Source organism: Eretmochelys imbricata, chromosome 6 (genome assembly GCF_965152235.1).
Source record: "Eretmochelys imbricata isolate rEreImb1 chromosome 6, rEreImb1.hap1, whole genome shotgun sequence".
Classification (NCBI taxonomy): Eukaryota; Metazoa; Chordata; order Testudines; family Cheloniidae; genus Eretmochelys; species Eretmochelys imbricata.
This window is the reverse complement of record NC_135577.1, coordinates 68,001,264-68,017,064: the sequence shown is the minus strand read 5'-3', so window position 1 is coordinate 68,017,064 and position 15,801 is coordinate 68,001,264. Positions and strand designations below refer to the sequence as shown.

The 15,801-nt window shown below is 38.4% G+C and overlaps 1 protein-coding gene across 2 annotated transcripts in view; it reads right to left on the bottom strand.

Moving 5' to 3' along the window:
• Positions 1–15,801, bottom strand: part of RBM25 (RNA binding motif protein 25) — a 40,155-nt gene that overhangs the window by 6,790 nt on the left and 17,564 nt on the right. The window contains exons 7-15 of one of the 2 annotated variants that reach the window (XM_077818761.1): positions 12,732–12,914; positions 10,486–10,539; positions 10,158–10,241; positions 6,357–6,637; positions 3,628–3,844; positions 3,177–3,266; positions 2,038–2,111; positions 1,077–1,227; positions 304–628 (exon numbers count right to left, since the gene is read on the bottom strand). In XM_077818761.1, coding sequence (XP_077674887.1) covers positions 304–628; positions 1,077–1,227; positions 2,038–2,111; positions 3,177–3,266; positions 3,628–3,844; positions 6,357–6,637; positions 10,158–10,241; positions 10,486–10,539; positions 12,732–12,914 — 1,459 coding nt within the window. The remainder of the gene's footprint in view (positions 1–303; positions 629–1,076; positions 1,228–2,037; positions 2,112–3,176; positions 3,267–3,627; positions 3,845–6,356; positions 6,638–10,157; positions 10,242–10,485; positions 10,540–12,731; positions 12,915–15,801) is intronic. The other variant, XM_077818762.1, reaches the window with a different exon arrangement.

Sequence of the window (15,801 nt, the reverse complement as noted above, 5' to 3'; positions counted from 1 at the left end):
TTTGTCAGAAGACCTGTAAGTGCAAAGTATTATCAGCTCACTAGCAGAGCACTCTTTAGGAAACCACTCATTTAGCATGCCAAACCTGTTTTCTTCTGCCCAGATTTTAGACAAATTAGATAATATTTTAAGATACCTGTGAGCAGGAAGAGCATCCTAGGTATTGGCAATTTAGCATATCAAGTTGCTCGGTTTTGCTCCCAAATCTACAATGTAATTTGGAAAATTGAATTGCTTCTCAACTTCCTATGTTTCTTCTCTCTCCAAACCCTCAAGGAAAATTTAAATGAAATGCCAACTTGCCCAATTTGAGGCTAAGTCCTATTTTAGGCCTATGCTCCTCTGGCTGTTGCTGATCAGGCGAGTTTTCATGAGGGATGATGATGCCACAGGGAGATTCATCACCAGGGGTGTTAGGGGTTGCATTGCCACTAGCAGATGAAACAGATGGGGCAGAGCTGATGGGTCGTAGGGTTGGTTTAAGGCAAGGCTTCTGTTCCGGTTCCTCCTCCTCTTCCTCTGGTTCTTCCTTTTTTTCCTCTTTTTCTGGCTTTTCCTCCTCTTCTTCCTCAGATTCTGGCTCCTGTTTAATTTGTGGCTGTCGGCGCCTTTCAGCCTCTTGTTCCATCTGCAAATAAACAGCCAATTAGAGAACATAAAAACCTCTCAAAACCAAAATTGTGCTATTTGGGAAAATTCTGATAAAGGACCTACTTAAATGTCCTGCCCTCTACCCCATGAAATGTGCACTATATAATCTGTTATTAAGGACTAAAATATACACAAACCCTACTACTGTCTTCATAATCGGATAATCCTGGTAAATCCAAATAATCTTTTAAACTCCATTTTATTTGGATTTTTAAAAAAATCCAGATTAACAATTTTATGATACTTACATAAAGACTGGAAACCAAAAAAGCTTTCCATATCTACATTTGGATGAACAAAGCATATATTACCACCAGATCAGCTATAAACCTCTAATTTATTAAATATGTACTCAAACATTTAACTTTGCCTAATACTATAAAGATATCTATGCATTTTCCTTTGTCAGACCAGTTGCTGCTTACCCTCTGGAGTTCTGCATCTGGATCCGGATGTCCTTCTGCCAGAAGGCGCTGCCTGATTTCTTCCAACTCTTCTTTCTCCCTCTTCCTATCTCGTTCATCTCCTTCCATTTCTTTTTCCCTATCTCGCAATCTCTTTTGAAGAGCACTACCCCTGAAGAAGATACAAACTTTGTGTTTAAAAGTTAAGATCTAATGAAAGCCATCTAAGACACAACTGCTTGCATTAATTTTTCCATTAAGTAAAACCACAAGATGTATAAGTGCACCTTGAACCCTCTTTTCTCATGATGGGAGATGCTAAAATGTCAATTCCCATTCTATACACACTCCAAAGAATCAGCATCATCATGCTCAGCAGATAATGAGACATGCTGAGAGACAAGTGCTCTTTCTGAAATCCTGAATGAAAAAATTATAGTTAGAGTGGGATCACTTATAAAGCTAGCAAAAGAATAGTAAGTGTTCTATAGACCTTAGTGAACCTGTACTTGATAAGAACTCCTCCCCATTTTAATTCATCAGTTAAGTTTTTTGGGTATTCCCATAAGAAGGATCCTCACCACCCAGACTTAAAATTTTTCTGAATGTAATTCACAGCCCTAGCATAAAGAGCAGAGAAATAAGTTTATATAAAGGTCCACTCTTCCCTTCCTTTCCCAGTTTTGGGACTACTTTGATGTCATGTTCTGCCTCACTTTAATGCAATACCTTCGTCCCTGTTAAAGGAGTGGGAAGGAGAGATGCTCCATGAATCAGTAAGTGTTACCCAGTTCCCTCATTTTTAATGTATGGACTCCATGAGGTAATCTAGGTTCTTATGATCCCTATCTCCAGAGTATTTGAGTGCCAAGTTCCCTGTACACTCATGCCTCTTATTTTCTACCAGTAACTATGACAATTTTATTACACAACTAGATAACGAGGATTGGATTATACCGCTTGGTTGCTTACTCAAACATACCTGTAATATTTTGGATCATCTCGGTCATCATCATAATCTTCTAAAAATTCTTTTAGCCGTTTGGCTTCTTTTGCCTGTAGCAAGTAGAGACATCAACATTACTGTAAAGGTTTTCTACTCCTTCCTCTCAGATAAAATATATCCAGTTTCATTCTATCCCTGTTTAAACTACTAAATACAGATTCTCCCTGCCAGCAGATGGAGAGCTTTTGGAGTGGCATCACCCCCCTCCTCCCATATAAGTGTGTGACAACTCACTAATGTTTGTCCATCTCTGACTGGTAGGATAAATGTCCCTCACTGGCAAGCACTGAAGTTCTCATTATCTAACATCTTGAAGCTTTTTCATATGGTCAATATTCTTGTGTCCTAAATAAGAAAACCACAATAGGGTTCTTCAAATAACCTCGTTAAAAGTCAGTTTAATGGATTTGAAAGTGTCAGTTTAAATGGGCACTATCAGTTCCATTTAGTCTTGAAATTTAGATTTTAAAAAAACCAAAAGTCTAATCAACATAAATAATTCTAATGAATAATTTTAGCTATAAATACTCCTTTGCAATGTGCTGCAGCATTGAGCTCATCCACGAGCCAAAACGTGACAGAGGAACAGAATCTTAACAAAACAAAAAAAACCCCAAAACCCTCATTCTGCAGAATCTGAACATGCCAAGCATATCACAGGAGTACATCCAGCAGACTAGATCTGACCTATGTCCTATATGTCAGAAAACAGACTACGTTTACACTGAAAACTTGACAGGTATGTTGGTCACAGCTGTAACATTTCATACTGAAGGTGCAATTCTCTGTAAGACAACTAGAGTATTTTGCAGCTGCCTGCCTCTCTCCCTGTTTTGCTTCTGCTAGACCAAGGCAAACAAGCTTTATTTTTCCAGGATCTCTCACCTAACGCTTCTGCTTTAGGTTTTAAAAGCCAACTATCACAATTATGTGGCTAGTTAGCTTTAAGCTATTGTATACAAAAATCCATGTGTTCTGTTGATGTAAGTAGGACAATAAAATTACAGTATATTTCACAGTAGCCCTTTATGTGACGAAAATTACAGAATCTGCCTCAGTTCTAATTCAGACACAGGAAAAAAAAATCAAATCCAATTGCAAATAGCAAATCTTACCATTTCCCTTCGTCTTTCTTCTTCCCTCTCAGATTCTTTTTCATATTCTCTAGTTTTCTTCCGTTCTCTGATCTCCCAGTTTTTAAGACGCTGCAATAAAAGTATATGAAATACTCTCCAATCTCATGAGCATTAAAAACAACTAAAAAACAAAACCAGTTTCTACACACTTAGAAATAATTAGGTCAAGATATACAAATTCGCTACTTCTAGTTTAAGCCCTTGGAAGAAATGGGCCAGAAATTCCCCTCCAGACGGATTTAATTTTGTAGAACATTGTGTTCTGAATAGTGTCATCCAGTGCCAAAGGGTTAGATATGGGGTTGGGAAAAAAGCGGACTGTTGTGCAGTAAGACAACCACCAAGAAACACACGATTAAAAAGAAGACATCAGAAGTGACTTTCCAAGGTAACTTGAAAGGTTTGAAGAGCAAATCGACTACAAAACTACCTCTTGATAAGCAGCTTCCTTCTCACGCAGTTTCCTTTCCAGCTTTCGCCGTTCATAGGCGTCCTCTTCATCTTCTTCTCGGTCCCTTTTCTTGTCCTTTTCTCGCTCACGCTCCCGTTCTCTCTCCCTTTCCCGCTCTCGTTCTCTCTCCCTTTCCCGCTCTCGTTCTCTCTCCCTTTCCCGCTCTCGTTCACGTTCTCTGTCTCTGCTTTTCTCTCTAAGGACAAGGACCAATATAGTTAAGCACACAACCAGATAGCTTATCTCCTCTACCAAACAAGAACAAACAAGTATTGGATGTAATTTCAAACACATAACACAGTATTGATACCTTCTCTCAGGGTGGATTTGATTTAAATCATTAGTCAGGAAGACTCGATTTAATCATGGATTTCTACATAAAAGTGCATTCTTGTTGGTTGTTATAACCTTAATACATATTCTTCACAACTCAGAGATAGAGGAGACCCAAACTGGGTCTCATCTACTGCCTGCTGCCATTATAGGTTTTCCCTTCTCGTGAGAGAATGATATGGTAGATCTCAAATCAATGAAGGACACACTCAGAAAGACCTCAAGACTTCTGGAATATACTATTCAGACAGTTTCACTTTTGTTTCTACCGCCTGTCCCTCCCTTCTCACATTTATCTCCAGACCTCTTCTCCTTGTCCAGATCTATTCTGCCCCCAACAATCGACTATTCATTGAACATTTGAAACTTTGCACTTTTAGAGAGAGGTAAGGGATTGATTCTGTGTACACAAATATTCAGAGGGACAACTGGGTTGAGGTCTGTTCTTTCTCACCTCTATATATTAGTTATTTATTTAAAATCATTTTTGGTGTTAACAAGCATGCTATCTCTGGAGACACGAATCCACAGTTTGAGAACTGCAAAACTAAGCATCTCTGATGGTATCTTCTAGACTGAGCACTGAGTTCCATTTGGTAGATAGAAAGATTAACCTAAATCTATACGGAAGCCCTTGCAACCCTATAAAATTGGGTCCCTAATCCATGAACTATTGGAACTCATTTACAAAACTTTTCTTAACATTACATGAATATATTGTCTCATACTATAGAATTAGTATTTATAATCCCTATTCCATGATGAGATAGTTTTAAGTAAGATACATTATAGCTCAAAGATATCTTTAGATCGGATTTTTTTGATAAAATGCTTTTTGAGGAAAAAACCTATTTTAAATTTTTTTTTTTTAAATCATTTATTTTTATCCACCCTGTCTTCTCTGGAGTTATTCCTCTTGTTATTGTACAGAATGATTAAATAAAGTGATGGTGTTGATTATGTAAATCTGTATTTAATTTTTGCTGTTTTTTTTAAACCTATTACAAACCTATTACTTAGTCAGCCCAACCATAAACACTGGGAATCACTAAGCACATATGGCAGTAGCTAGTATTCAAGGGTCAATGTTCTCTAGTAGTTTTCCACATACATGTCCCAAAGCTATTAGTCCCCTTTATTTTCCAGGCCATCGTTTTACAGTTTAAATAACTCTTAAGGTTTGTGCTACTTGCAGAAATCTCAGTTTGAACTGCAAGCTCAGTCCCTCATTCTTCAGGCTACCAGGAACAGAGGTATGTCAGGTTAATCTTGGTGACAGGGAGAGCAGGTCTTGCTGAGCAGAAGTTGGTTTCTTTTTATTTATTTATATTTATATATGAAACTTTCCCTTATCCTCTTAAGAGAGGGTATCACCTTGCTGCAGGATTATTACAGGGAGAGAAAAGGAACACCTCAGGACGGAGGGCAGATGCTCTGTCTGAAGAGGCATAAAGGGATCTTTGGTGGGGATATAGTGGGTGTAATGCAACCAGTTATGAAAAAAATAACCCTCAAACCTAGTCTGTATGAAAGACTCACATCCAGCTGCCTCACCCAGCCCTATAAGGATTCTTCTTTTCTTTCTCCCTACCCACCACAAAAGCAGAAGACAATAAGAAAGCCAGATAGTTGTGCAAGGTATGAAGGATCATCTTTCCATAACCCCCCCCCAAAAGTCAGACTGGACAAATGCCTTAGGTATGAATACTGCCCCGCTCTATTTTTTATATAGGACATAAAAAATAAGTTTACTTCTGGCCTGAAAAGCCTTGTATACAAAGCTTCAATCTTAAATGAATTTTAAGGGTATGTTACCACCTACTGAGAGATATTCACATTTATTATCTTTCACATTATTTTTAACCCTCGACTGCCCCATAAGCATTCAAATTCTGACACTCCGTAATACCTCTATCTGGCTCTACCTTCACAAGACAGGGGCCTCAAAAGCATTTAGTCAGTCCCTTAAATTTAAGGTGCAGACACTGAGTGTCAAGGCTAATATATGTACACCTCCTTGAAACAAACACTCTCCCCTCTTCCCATTTGGCTCACAACCTGCATACAGACTTTGCATCACCATGTTTAGCCACTAGCTTCCTTGCAGTTTAGCTCTTTTCATACTGCCAATTAGCTAGGATGACAGGTTGAGCAATAAGGCTTCACCTTTTGTGAGAACGGTCACATGCTTTGTGTGCTTTTGATGTACAAAATAAAAGTTTTTTAAAATCATATTTCCTATTCTACATGGACCTTTTTTTTAAACCTAGGATTGAGAGCTGTCTTTTTTCTAAGTGAAAAAACCCAACAATATATTGAACTATATTCACTTGCGTAACTAGAGTTCTATTTCAGCAACTCAAACTTTTATTTACCTTGATCTGCTTCGATCCTTGTTGCGGTCTGAGCTCCTTTCACGGTCTCTGTCACGGTCTCGATCCCGGTCTCTGTCTCGGTCTTTAGTCCGGTCACGATCCCTATCCCGCTCTCGTTCACGCTCCCGTTCTTTCTCCTTCTCTCGTTCACGCTCCCGTTCCCTCTCTCTTTCGCGCTCCCTCCTTTCTCGTTCACGCTCCCGTTCCCTCTCTCTTTCTCTCCGTTCTTTTTCAATTTCCTGTCTCTCTTTCTCTTTTTTGCCTTTTTCCTCCTCCAGTTTCTAAAAACCAACAAGAGAACTTTCACAGTTAATTCCATAATTGCAGGAATCTGATAATCCCGGCGCAACATGTAAGGCTGGTAATGGATGTACCAAAACCGCCAGTGATTTAACATTTAATGTATTAAATAGTTTGTTTGGAACTCATAAGTATGAAATCAAAATGCAACAATCACAAGACTAGATTTCGTGCAAAAGCATAGATCTACACAGACCAGCAATCTCCAACCTTGGATGGCAGGGTAGGGCTGGCCTTGGATTGTTGTATAATGACTGGGTGCACATACACCGTGCACTCCCAATCATGGTTCACAGCAGAGCCACAGACTCCACAGGTGCAATGAACCACTTGGGTACAAACAAAATGAACTTTTAGCTAACAAAATTCATTCTGCTCAGCTGGACAAACAGGATTCAGTTGATGCCCATTGGGACAGAGTTGTTTCCCCATGGTCTCAGCAGACCACGTCAACCCTATCTGAAAATTTGGGGTAAAGAAATTCATCCATTTGCACACTGGTGCACATGCCTCAACAGTGAGCAGGGAGCTGGACCCCTCCCACTTTGCCCTTCCTAAAGAGCTCTAACTCTTCACTGGTAAAAAGTGAATTCTGCCGAACGGAATCCTCAACTTTCATCCCTACATAATGGAAAGATTAAAAAAGGTTGGAAATCACTCATTTGAAATATAGAAACTAAAGGGTTATCTGCTACTGTTTTACTAAAATTGTATACAGTTGCAACGTTTCCATTTAAAAACAGTATCTATAACCAGAACTCCTATAAGACAATAGAAAATACATCAATAGAATGATAGATAAATCCATCCTTGGAAGCAATTGTTGTGTGTTAACTTACAGATGCTGTGCTAGGACATGGATCGCCAACACTGGATTAACTTTGCCTATAAGCTATGTTTCTGGGAGGAAGAGCAAGTACACGGTTCACAAAAATACCAAACAACAAAGACAGACCAAGATTGTCAGCCTGACAGATGCCAGAACCCCACATGGTTTTTACACATACTGAGCAGAAAAAACAGGTTTTATCCCCTTTGGCTCCACGTTTACCACCACTGAAAAGAAATTAAAAACCGAAACAATAAAATGTGCATTTTCTTTTCTTTTTTTCTTTCTTTAAACAATGCATTTAAGACAACTTTAAAAAGCAATCTTACCTGGTAAATATTCTTCTGTCATGTGCCCATGGACCAGAGAACTGACAAAGGGTTACAGAAATAAAGCTAATTCACAAGAGATCAATATATCCAGCCACCATACCACACTGTATTGATAGTAAAATACAGGCATGCTAGTGTTGGATACATTGAAATCACAAAAGGAAAAAGGGATTAAAAAAATGGTAGGAAACTGATACTATGAAAAAAACAAAACTTAAATTCTACCAAATAGAGGGGTGAAAACTTAGAAACTAAGTGAAATTCTTTTATAGATGTCTTAAAATGTAACAAACTAATACAGTAAGATGTTAGATTATGCTATGTCAACTTTCAAAATCAAACTTACCTCAATTTCATATACTTTTAAAGAAAAGTTTATATACTGAAATAGTTGATACTTACAGATTATTTTAGATGTTCCAATAGAAATTTCTTTGCCTGAATTCCTGGATTTCCCCTCAAATACTTTGTTCATAGCAAAAAATTGTCTCAGAGACATCTTTTCTCTGTACGAGTTTTGGTCTCTTATGACCTATTTTATAAATTTGGTTCCTTAAAAAATCCAATTAAAAAAAATGAACTGGTCTATCTAGTTCATATCAAAACCGCATTTAACCAACTGCTACCAGTGTAAACAAGAGAGTCTGAAGGGATAATGGGATGGAGAAAGCATCATAGATACACTGAAGTAATGAACAGAAAAGGGCAGGTAGAAGAATCATAAATCTTACCTTGAGCTCTCTTCAGACTCGTCCGTGCTGTAAATGGACGCCCCCTGCAAGGCTGATACCCTGACAGTCTGTGGTTATTGTTTTATAAACTCATACTAAAAACATGCAAAGGTTCACTGTGCTCATTAGCCAGCTGCTATGGATTCAACAGCCCTTTTAAATCATTCCACCCAATATATGCAATGGCCACTTATAATTAAAGTTGATTTTAAAAGTTAAGAAATCCAAAATATCCCCCCAATAAAATAGATCAAAGGCAGTAAAATGCCTGACAGCTTCTGAAACAGTGAAGCATATTTTAATTTTTTTAAACCACGTGATTTGTTTATATTTTGTACTAGTGACTTGATAGGGCCTGGAATTAAACACAACTCTGCTATGTCTCACCATTGACCAGTTTCGTATTTAATTACTGAAATTCACCAGAAGATCTCTTCTGGAATTCTTTTCTTTAGGCTTTCATTCCCAAATTGAGTGGAGAGGAAAATGCAGTATTTACATTGCCAGCAGTGTTCCTTTTGCTTTATGTTGATAAAGTTGTGTGAAAAAGTACAGCCCAACAACTGCACAAGGTAAAGCTGAATAACAGGGGGTACACTTCACCTTACTGCACCTTCAACCTTTTCATCAATGTCAACTTCAGGTATTCAGAAAAGTGTTTGCTCAAATTGTGAACACTGGTTAATACTTCAGTGGGTCATGGACCACCTCCACTCTTGCTGGGGAAAATTAATACTGCCTTATAAGCTAAACATTGAAATATATTACATGCACAGTTTGCATTTCACTATCCATTAGTACCACCTTCCAAACCAGAAACATTCATAAATGCACTGACATTAACAGAAACTTCTGTAGGTTGGAACCCTGAAGTGGGATTTGCTGTGCACAACATTTCCAAGCCAGTTACCCCTTTGCATATTTTTCTGAGGGGGCATCCATAAATATAATAAAAAACAGAAGCTCATACTTACATCCTATTCCATGTTACTTTCCAAGCTGAGAGTTTCATCTTGCATTAGTCACCATATGATCTCTATCATAATGGTGGGGGTCAATGAATAGATTAGCTTTATGGGAATTTACAATTCTTCCATGCATCTAAATTTTGGTAATTCTGGTAACCACTGACCTATTTTTAATTTTCCCCCACTCAACTTAGAACTATTAAAATAAAAAAGTCTTAAATTTAAAATTAAAGTTTCAGCTCTCCATAAAAAGTTTCCTTGGATTACGTTATAACTGTCTACAGAAACACACTCAAGTGTATGTCTTACATTGCAGCCTGTTTAGTCTTTAGTTATAAATATATCTAACTTAATGTATGTGTAGAAACTTAAGTTGTGTCTATCCATGATAAAGTGAGAAGACTGCAAAGCAATCAATAGCACCAAAAAGTCTTACAAATGCCAAGGACAACTTAACGTGGTATGTGTCTTTTGCTGGCTTTTAAATAGCTCTCTCTCTCTCCATATATATATATATTATACCTCATTATAAACAGTATTTTAAGTGATATTGTAATGTATTGGAAATTTTATAAAAGTGGGTTTTTTTGGGATTCTGTAAAAGCCTAATTTTGTATCAAGTGCAAAAACAAGAATACTACCTTGTGTGTGTCTCTGAATTTACTGATCTCTCTTGATATCAGGTCTCTTTTGTCTTCCTCCATTTCTATAGCATTTATATCCTCCTAAAAAACAAGGGGGACAGGAGGAAAAGCATTAAGAGCCATCTGTACATACACAGAAGAACAAGAGAAAAGTTTTTAAGGTTAGAAGTTTTGTACCAGTCTTGTAAGAGATAAATATACCCCTTCTGCAGTACCAAACCTGACAGTCTGATGTTAATGAGTGAAAAATCAGATGGACAAGAGTCACAAATCTGGCAACTAGCAGTAAACATAGTCATTGTCAAAGCCTACAATGTAAACGAACCTTGGTGATGAGTGGATAAGGTATCAGTGGGGCCACTGGAAATCTGCGGAAAATCTGCGGAAAAATCCACGGAGATTTTTTTTTTTAAAAATAGATTGCACACTACTCTGAAAAACAATGTTTTGTATGTTTGAACTATAAGCAATATTGTATTGCTGTGATCTTATTTTTTTGACTCAACAAAATTACAGAAGAACCTCGCTAATTCTCCCTTCACTGATCTTTTTCTCAGCAAAGATTTAACAGATGTTATAGTGAGGTCTCATATTAGTAAGACATCACAGAATTACAAAGCGTACTTCAGGACATTAGTACACTATAATAATTTCATCATCAAGAAGACTAAACTACACTTGTCAAAATAAGTGATCAATACATTGTGGTGAATAAATCTTGCTTCATTTACTCGCTAATTCGCAAAATTTAGTCATCTGTAATGGATCTCCTGGTAGTTAGTGCGAATTAGCGAGGTTCCCCCATGCTTGAAATTCAAAAACAGATTCCACTCACTCGCCACTCCTCCCACACACCCTCATCTCCCCCACATCATCCATCATTCCTTCATCCAGTGGAACTAGTGAAGGACTCAGCTGCTATCCGCAGCAGTTTTCTTCCCATCCCCTTCAGGGGGACAGAAGCCCCAGAACAAGCAGTTTTTTTTCATATGGCACCTGCCCCCATCTTCCTTTCCCGCCACCCACAGATTCTTCTCTTCCCCCTCCTTAAAAGTCAAAGGAGTGATGAACTTGGATCATCTCCCTGCTCCCTCCTGCACCCCCACAGGCCAAAGATGGTAGCCTCCAAGATTCTTGTTTTCCTACCCATCAGGGAGAGAAGACAAAGTGCAATTTCAAGCCAACAGCTGCTGTGTCTTTGGCAGAACATATTAATCTGCTCTGCTAGCTCAGACTGGTCTAAAACTAGATCATGCAGAAATAGCAGAGTTCCAAAAAGTACACTTAGCACTCAGTTTTTGCAAGATTATGGTGGCATGGCAATGTGATAGTATAGTCATCTGTCATTATCCATGACCATAAATAGCCACAGCACAATAAACATTTTACAGTCTTTTTTGTTTGCATAAAATACAGCCCACAGCATTAGACAATGACTTCATTCTTAGATTCTCATCCAAAAAGTTTTGCCCCAAAGAAAGGGTGAGGAAGGAAATCTAAATTCTCAACTCAGGACTCCTATACCTCCGGTTATTTTAGACTAAGAATGATGTGGGGATGATATACTCCCAGAGGGAGAGGTGTTGCTTCTTGCACTGCTCTTTCACACCCCATCAGCAGCTGAAGCTGCATTACTGCCTTGGAATGGGAATTATACAGTAGATTTAAGCAGGTAAAAATCTCAGTCCAACTAGATTCTGATTTCTTGCAACATTGGGTGGAGGTTGAGAGGTGTCAAGAGCCCATTTTCACATGGTTAGAGACTCAATTGCAAAAGGAAAGTCTTAGTTTGCTAATTGTAAATTCTTGGTTTTCCCCTCTTCTCCAGAGTTTATTTTAGTACACTGACAGGATCACCCATGAAGGAGGTTTGCATCAGAACACTTCTGCCAAACACTAGATTTTTCTTGTGTCACAAAGCATAGGAAAGCCAGCTGGTCAAACAGCCACACTAAAACATTTTTATAATAGTAAATTATAGTAAAAATAATAAAATTATAACATGCCTTTCATCCCTGGAGGATCCCAAAGCGTTTCAAAACTATACACATATACCACCACTGAAATGCACCCATCTCTGGGGTGTAAAGTAGCAACAATCAGCTGACTCATGGCATGCTATCGAACAGTGGGGAGAAGAGGAATTTTTGGCAAAGGACACCAGAGCAAACCACTACGCTTACAAAGTGTTCTGGGATCTTTAGCTGTTAACACAGAAAAGGCAAGACCTTGTTTTTTAAGGTCTCATCTGAAAGACCTATAGACACGCAATAAACTGCACTGAATTCAACGTATCTACCTCAGAGGGATGAAAGGCTGAGTCAAACCTGCCAGGATTCAAACCTGTAGTTCCAGGAAGTCTAGGTGCTCAGACCCCCTAAGCCATCCAGAGGGGATGGCATCTAAAACTGACTAGATTTCAATTTAATACATGAAACTGCTGCTGACATCAACGCTTGTCGATTTGTTTTCTCATCAGAAGTTTTGGGTTAAAGTATTTGCACAGGGTTTGCCCATTATATAAAGGTGAGTTGAAGAAAAATCTGTTTTGTCCAAAATCAAAACACATACGTCCTCCTTCTTTTCCTTTTTCTTCTTCCTGGGGTGAGAGTCAGATTCCTGGGAAGGGGCATTGAGCTCGCTGGAATATTCTCGTATTAATACTTCAATGGCCCCTTTAATTAACTGATCTCTTCTCTTTGTTTCCTCATCCAGTGCTTCATCATCATCATTTGTAGACTCTGGTCTGGAGTTCTAGGGAAAGTGGCAAATTTAGAGAAATCAGCAAACTGTCACACTAAATCCCACTCACGTGAGAGGAAGAATTTTGTCCCAAATGTTCATTTTTTATAATCCTGCTAGTGCCTCCACTGTGTTTACCAAAGTTTAAGAGCAGCTCTCAACTGCATCCTATTGCTCAGACCTCCTCACACCAGCAGTGCCAGAGAGGGACCGCATTCCAGGGTTTTACAAGTGGAACAGCTGTAGACTGCAACAGTAGGATTGTGATAAGACTGACAGATCAAGAGACAGAGGGAGCAAATGGAGTATAAACAGCTGTGGCCCCATTGTTGATCTACCATAGCTTCTGATTTCTCTCTCTCAGGAACTGTGGGCCACTTCAGTAGCTCACCTCTAACCCTTTTTTTTTTTGGAAGCCCATGAGACTATCATACAATAAAAATGTTTTCCTTTTCTAATTAACTTTAAAGCAGTGAGCTATGGGGAAAGAGCTATTTTAAAGCAACATTTCTAGAAAGAAAATATCCCTACCATACAAGAAGTTTCCTTATTGTTGATCATATATTTATCAACACTTTTTTCTCTTCTCCCAGTGGGGAAGCAGGACTAAGGGAAACTCTGGGAAAAATCTCCTTACACCAATGTTATATAGAAGTTTATGAATACTTTGGATAAAGAATATCTTGCCCATTTACTGGCCCCTCTCCCCCATTTTGTAAAAAAATGGAATCTCACCTGAGAATCCAGCTGGGTGTCCCATCAAGCGATAGGTGGTGGGTAAAAGAGGGATAGCGGGAGGGAGGGAAGGGTCTGATGGAGCAGCAGCTAAGAATGAGGGGGGAAGAAGGGTTTACTTGGAGCTGAAGGGGCTGCCAGGTCAAGGAGGAGTAGACTGAGAAGAGCTAGAAAGCAGTGACAGGGAATGGAGCTGAAGAGGTCCAGGGAGAAGAGGTGATCATGAAGAGGAGCTAATTAGATTAAAGTGTTGCTTGGTTTATCTCCCTCATATTAGAAATTAAGTGTTGCAATGTACATTAATACAAAAAAAAAAAAAATCAAGAAAATGAGTTCTGAGAAGAGCACTGCAACTTTCTGATCTGACAGTGGCCCTTGCATGCCATGGAAGACATGAAGGGGTTAATAAAAAGAACTGCAAGCACTTTGATAAACTTGTAATGCATTTACAATAACTCATACTCGTGTTTCAGTGGAGGTAGTATTTCATAACTTCTTACATCAATATTCCTCAGCAATTCACATTTCCTTCAACCACCAATAATGAGAACATACCAGGGTCTAATTTGTCTAGATCATTAGAAAGATGCCAGTCAAAACTATATGAAATCAGGGTGCAGAGCTTTTCTACATGGCGATCAACAGGTTACTAAAAGAATATATCCTAAAAAGAATTAGGAATTTTCACTATATATTAGTGATTAAATTTATTTTCATCAGAAAGCTTCACAATGTCACAACTGACCATCTCTGCCTTCCTACACAAAAAACCCCACAAAAATTCACAGAAAGCACAATCCTTCCTGTTCATGTCCTACAGCTGCACTACAGTCTTAAGGTTACTTACAATCCCAGTCGTAAAGCATAGAAGTTACAGCTGCTGCCAGAGGGGAAAAGGAAAGCTTTGACAGGAGTGAGTGCTCGAGTCAAACTTTCCTCCCTTAATCTAGGTTAGCAACTAGAGTACTTGTGCCATATGGATTTCACATGGTTAGCACTTTGTTGTTCTGAGCAATAGTCTTGTGACCCCCATATGCTAGACAGACAGTCAAATTATGTTAAAAACCTGAGGTCATATTTATGCCGTGGGTCTGACTGGACAAAAAGTATTCATATTTCCTGCATATTCTGTGTAGCTTTCTGAGCTACTACAAAACGCTGACTGCAAAAGTTTACCAACCTTTTTGTGTTCATTATCTATAAAATGAAACTGAAAAATCTACTTTGGCCAGCTAGAACTATGAACAGTTGTTGCTTCAAGGAGCGAGCGTCCATTGGTACATGCCTTTGCTTGGGGCAATTAGAGAAAAAGTGCAGGTATTTTAAATGAATGAACACGCTCTATTACCCTTGCTAAAGAGAAGCATTAGCAAAAAATGGGCTGCATTAATCTTTGGTATAACTACTAGTTTCAAGCAAGTTACACCAGTGATGAATTGGCCCAGTAAATGCAGCACACTAAACTACCCCAGAAAGACAATTAAATAATTAAACTAGAAAATTCAGAATGAGTTAGATGGACAGTGACCCTGGTTTGATCCCCAACAGGTGTTCCGTCAAGTCAAAGATGGGGGGGGAAAAATACCCCACATGCTTAATGTTATATCTGCTTGTGATCTGTTCACAGCCTTATAACAGCACAGAAATAAATCTACTTCTTGGTCTTGCATGAATTTTAAACAATTGTGAAGAGAAACTTAATTCAGCTGTAAGAGAAACTTAATTCAGCTCCCTCAGTCGGCTCATAAATTTTGTAACAAACATTTCTATAGGTCACTTTTTAAACAACATTCAAATCTTTAATTAAACATTAAGTTTCAGAACAGGTAAGGTACAGTATAATATGTATTACTCCTCTTTAGAATGGATATAAACTGAGAATCATAGTTTCAGGCCTGGCTGATATACAGTGATGCATCAATTTAAAGCTGTGATTTTGAACAAATTTAGTGCAACTTTGCATGGAGACACCCTTAAATCAATTTAAGCCTATCTTATAATTGTAAATGTAAATTTGTAAATGTACAAAAACAAGCTAAACTGACAAACAGTTGTTTGCATTGGTTAAATATGCAAATTTATGTGCAGACAAGCCCTAACGGTAAAATTCTCAAAAATGCTTAAGTAAATTAGGCTCCCAAGTCCCACAAACTTTCAAATGGGA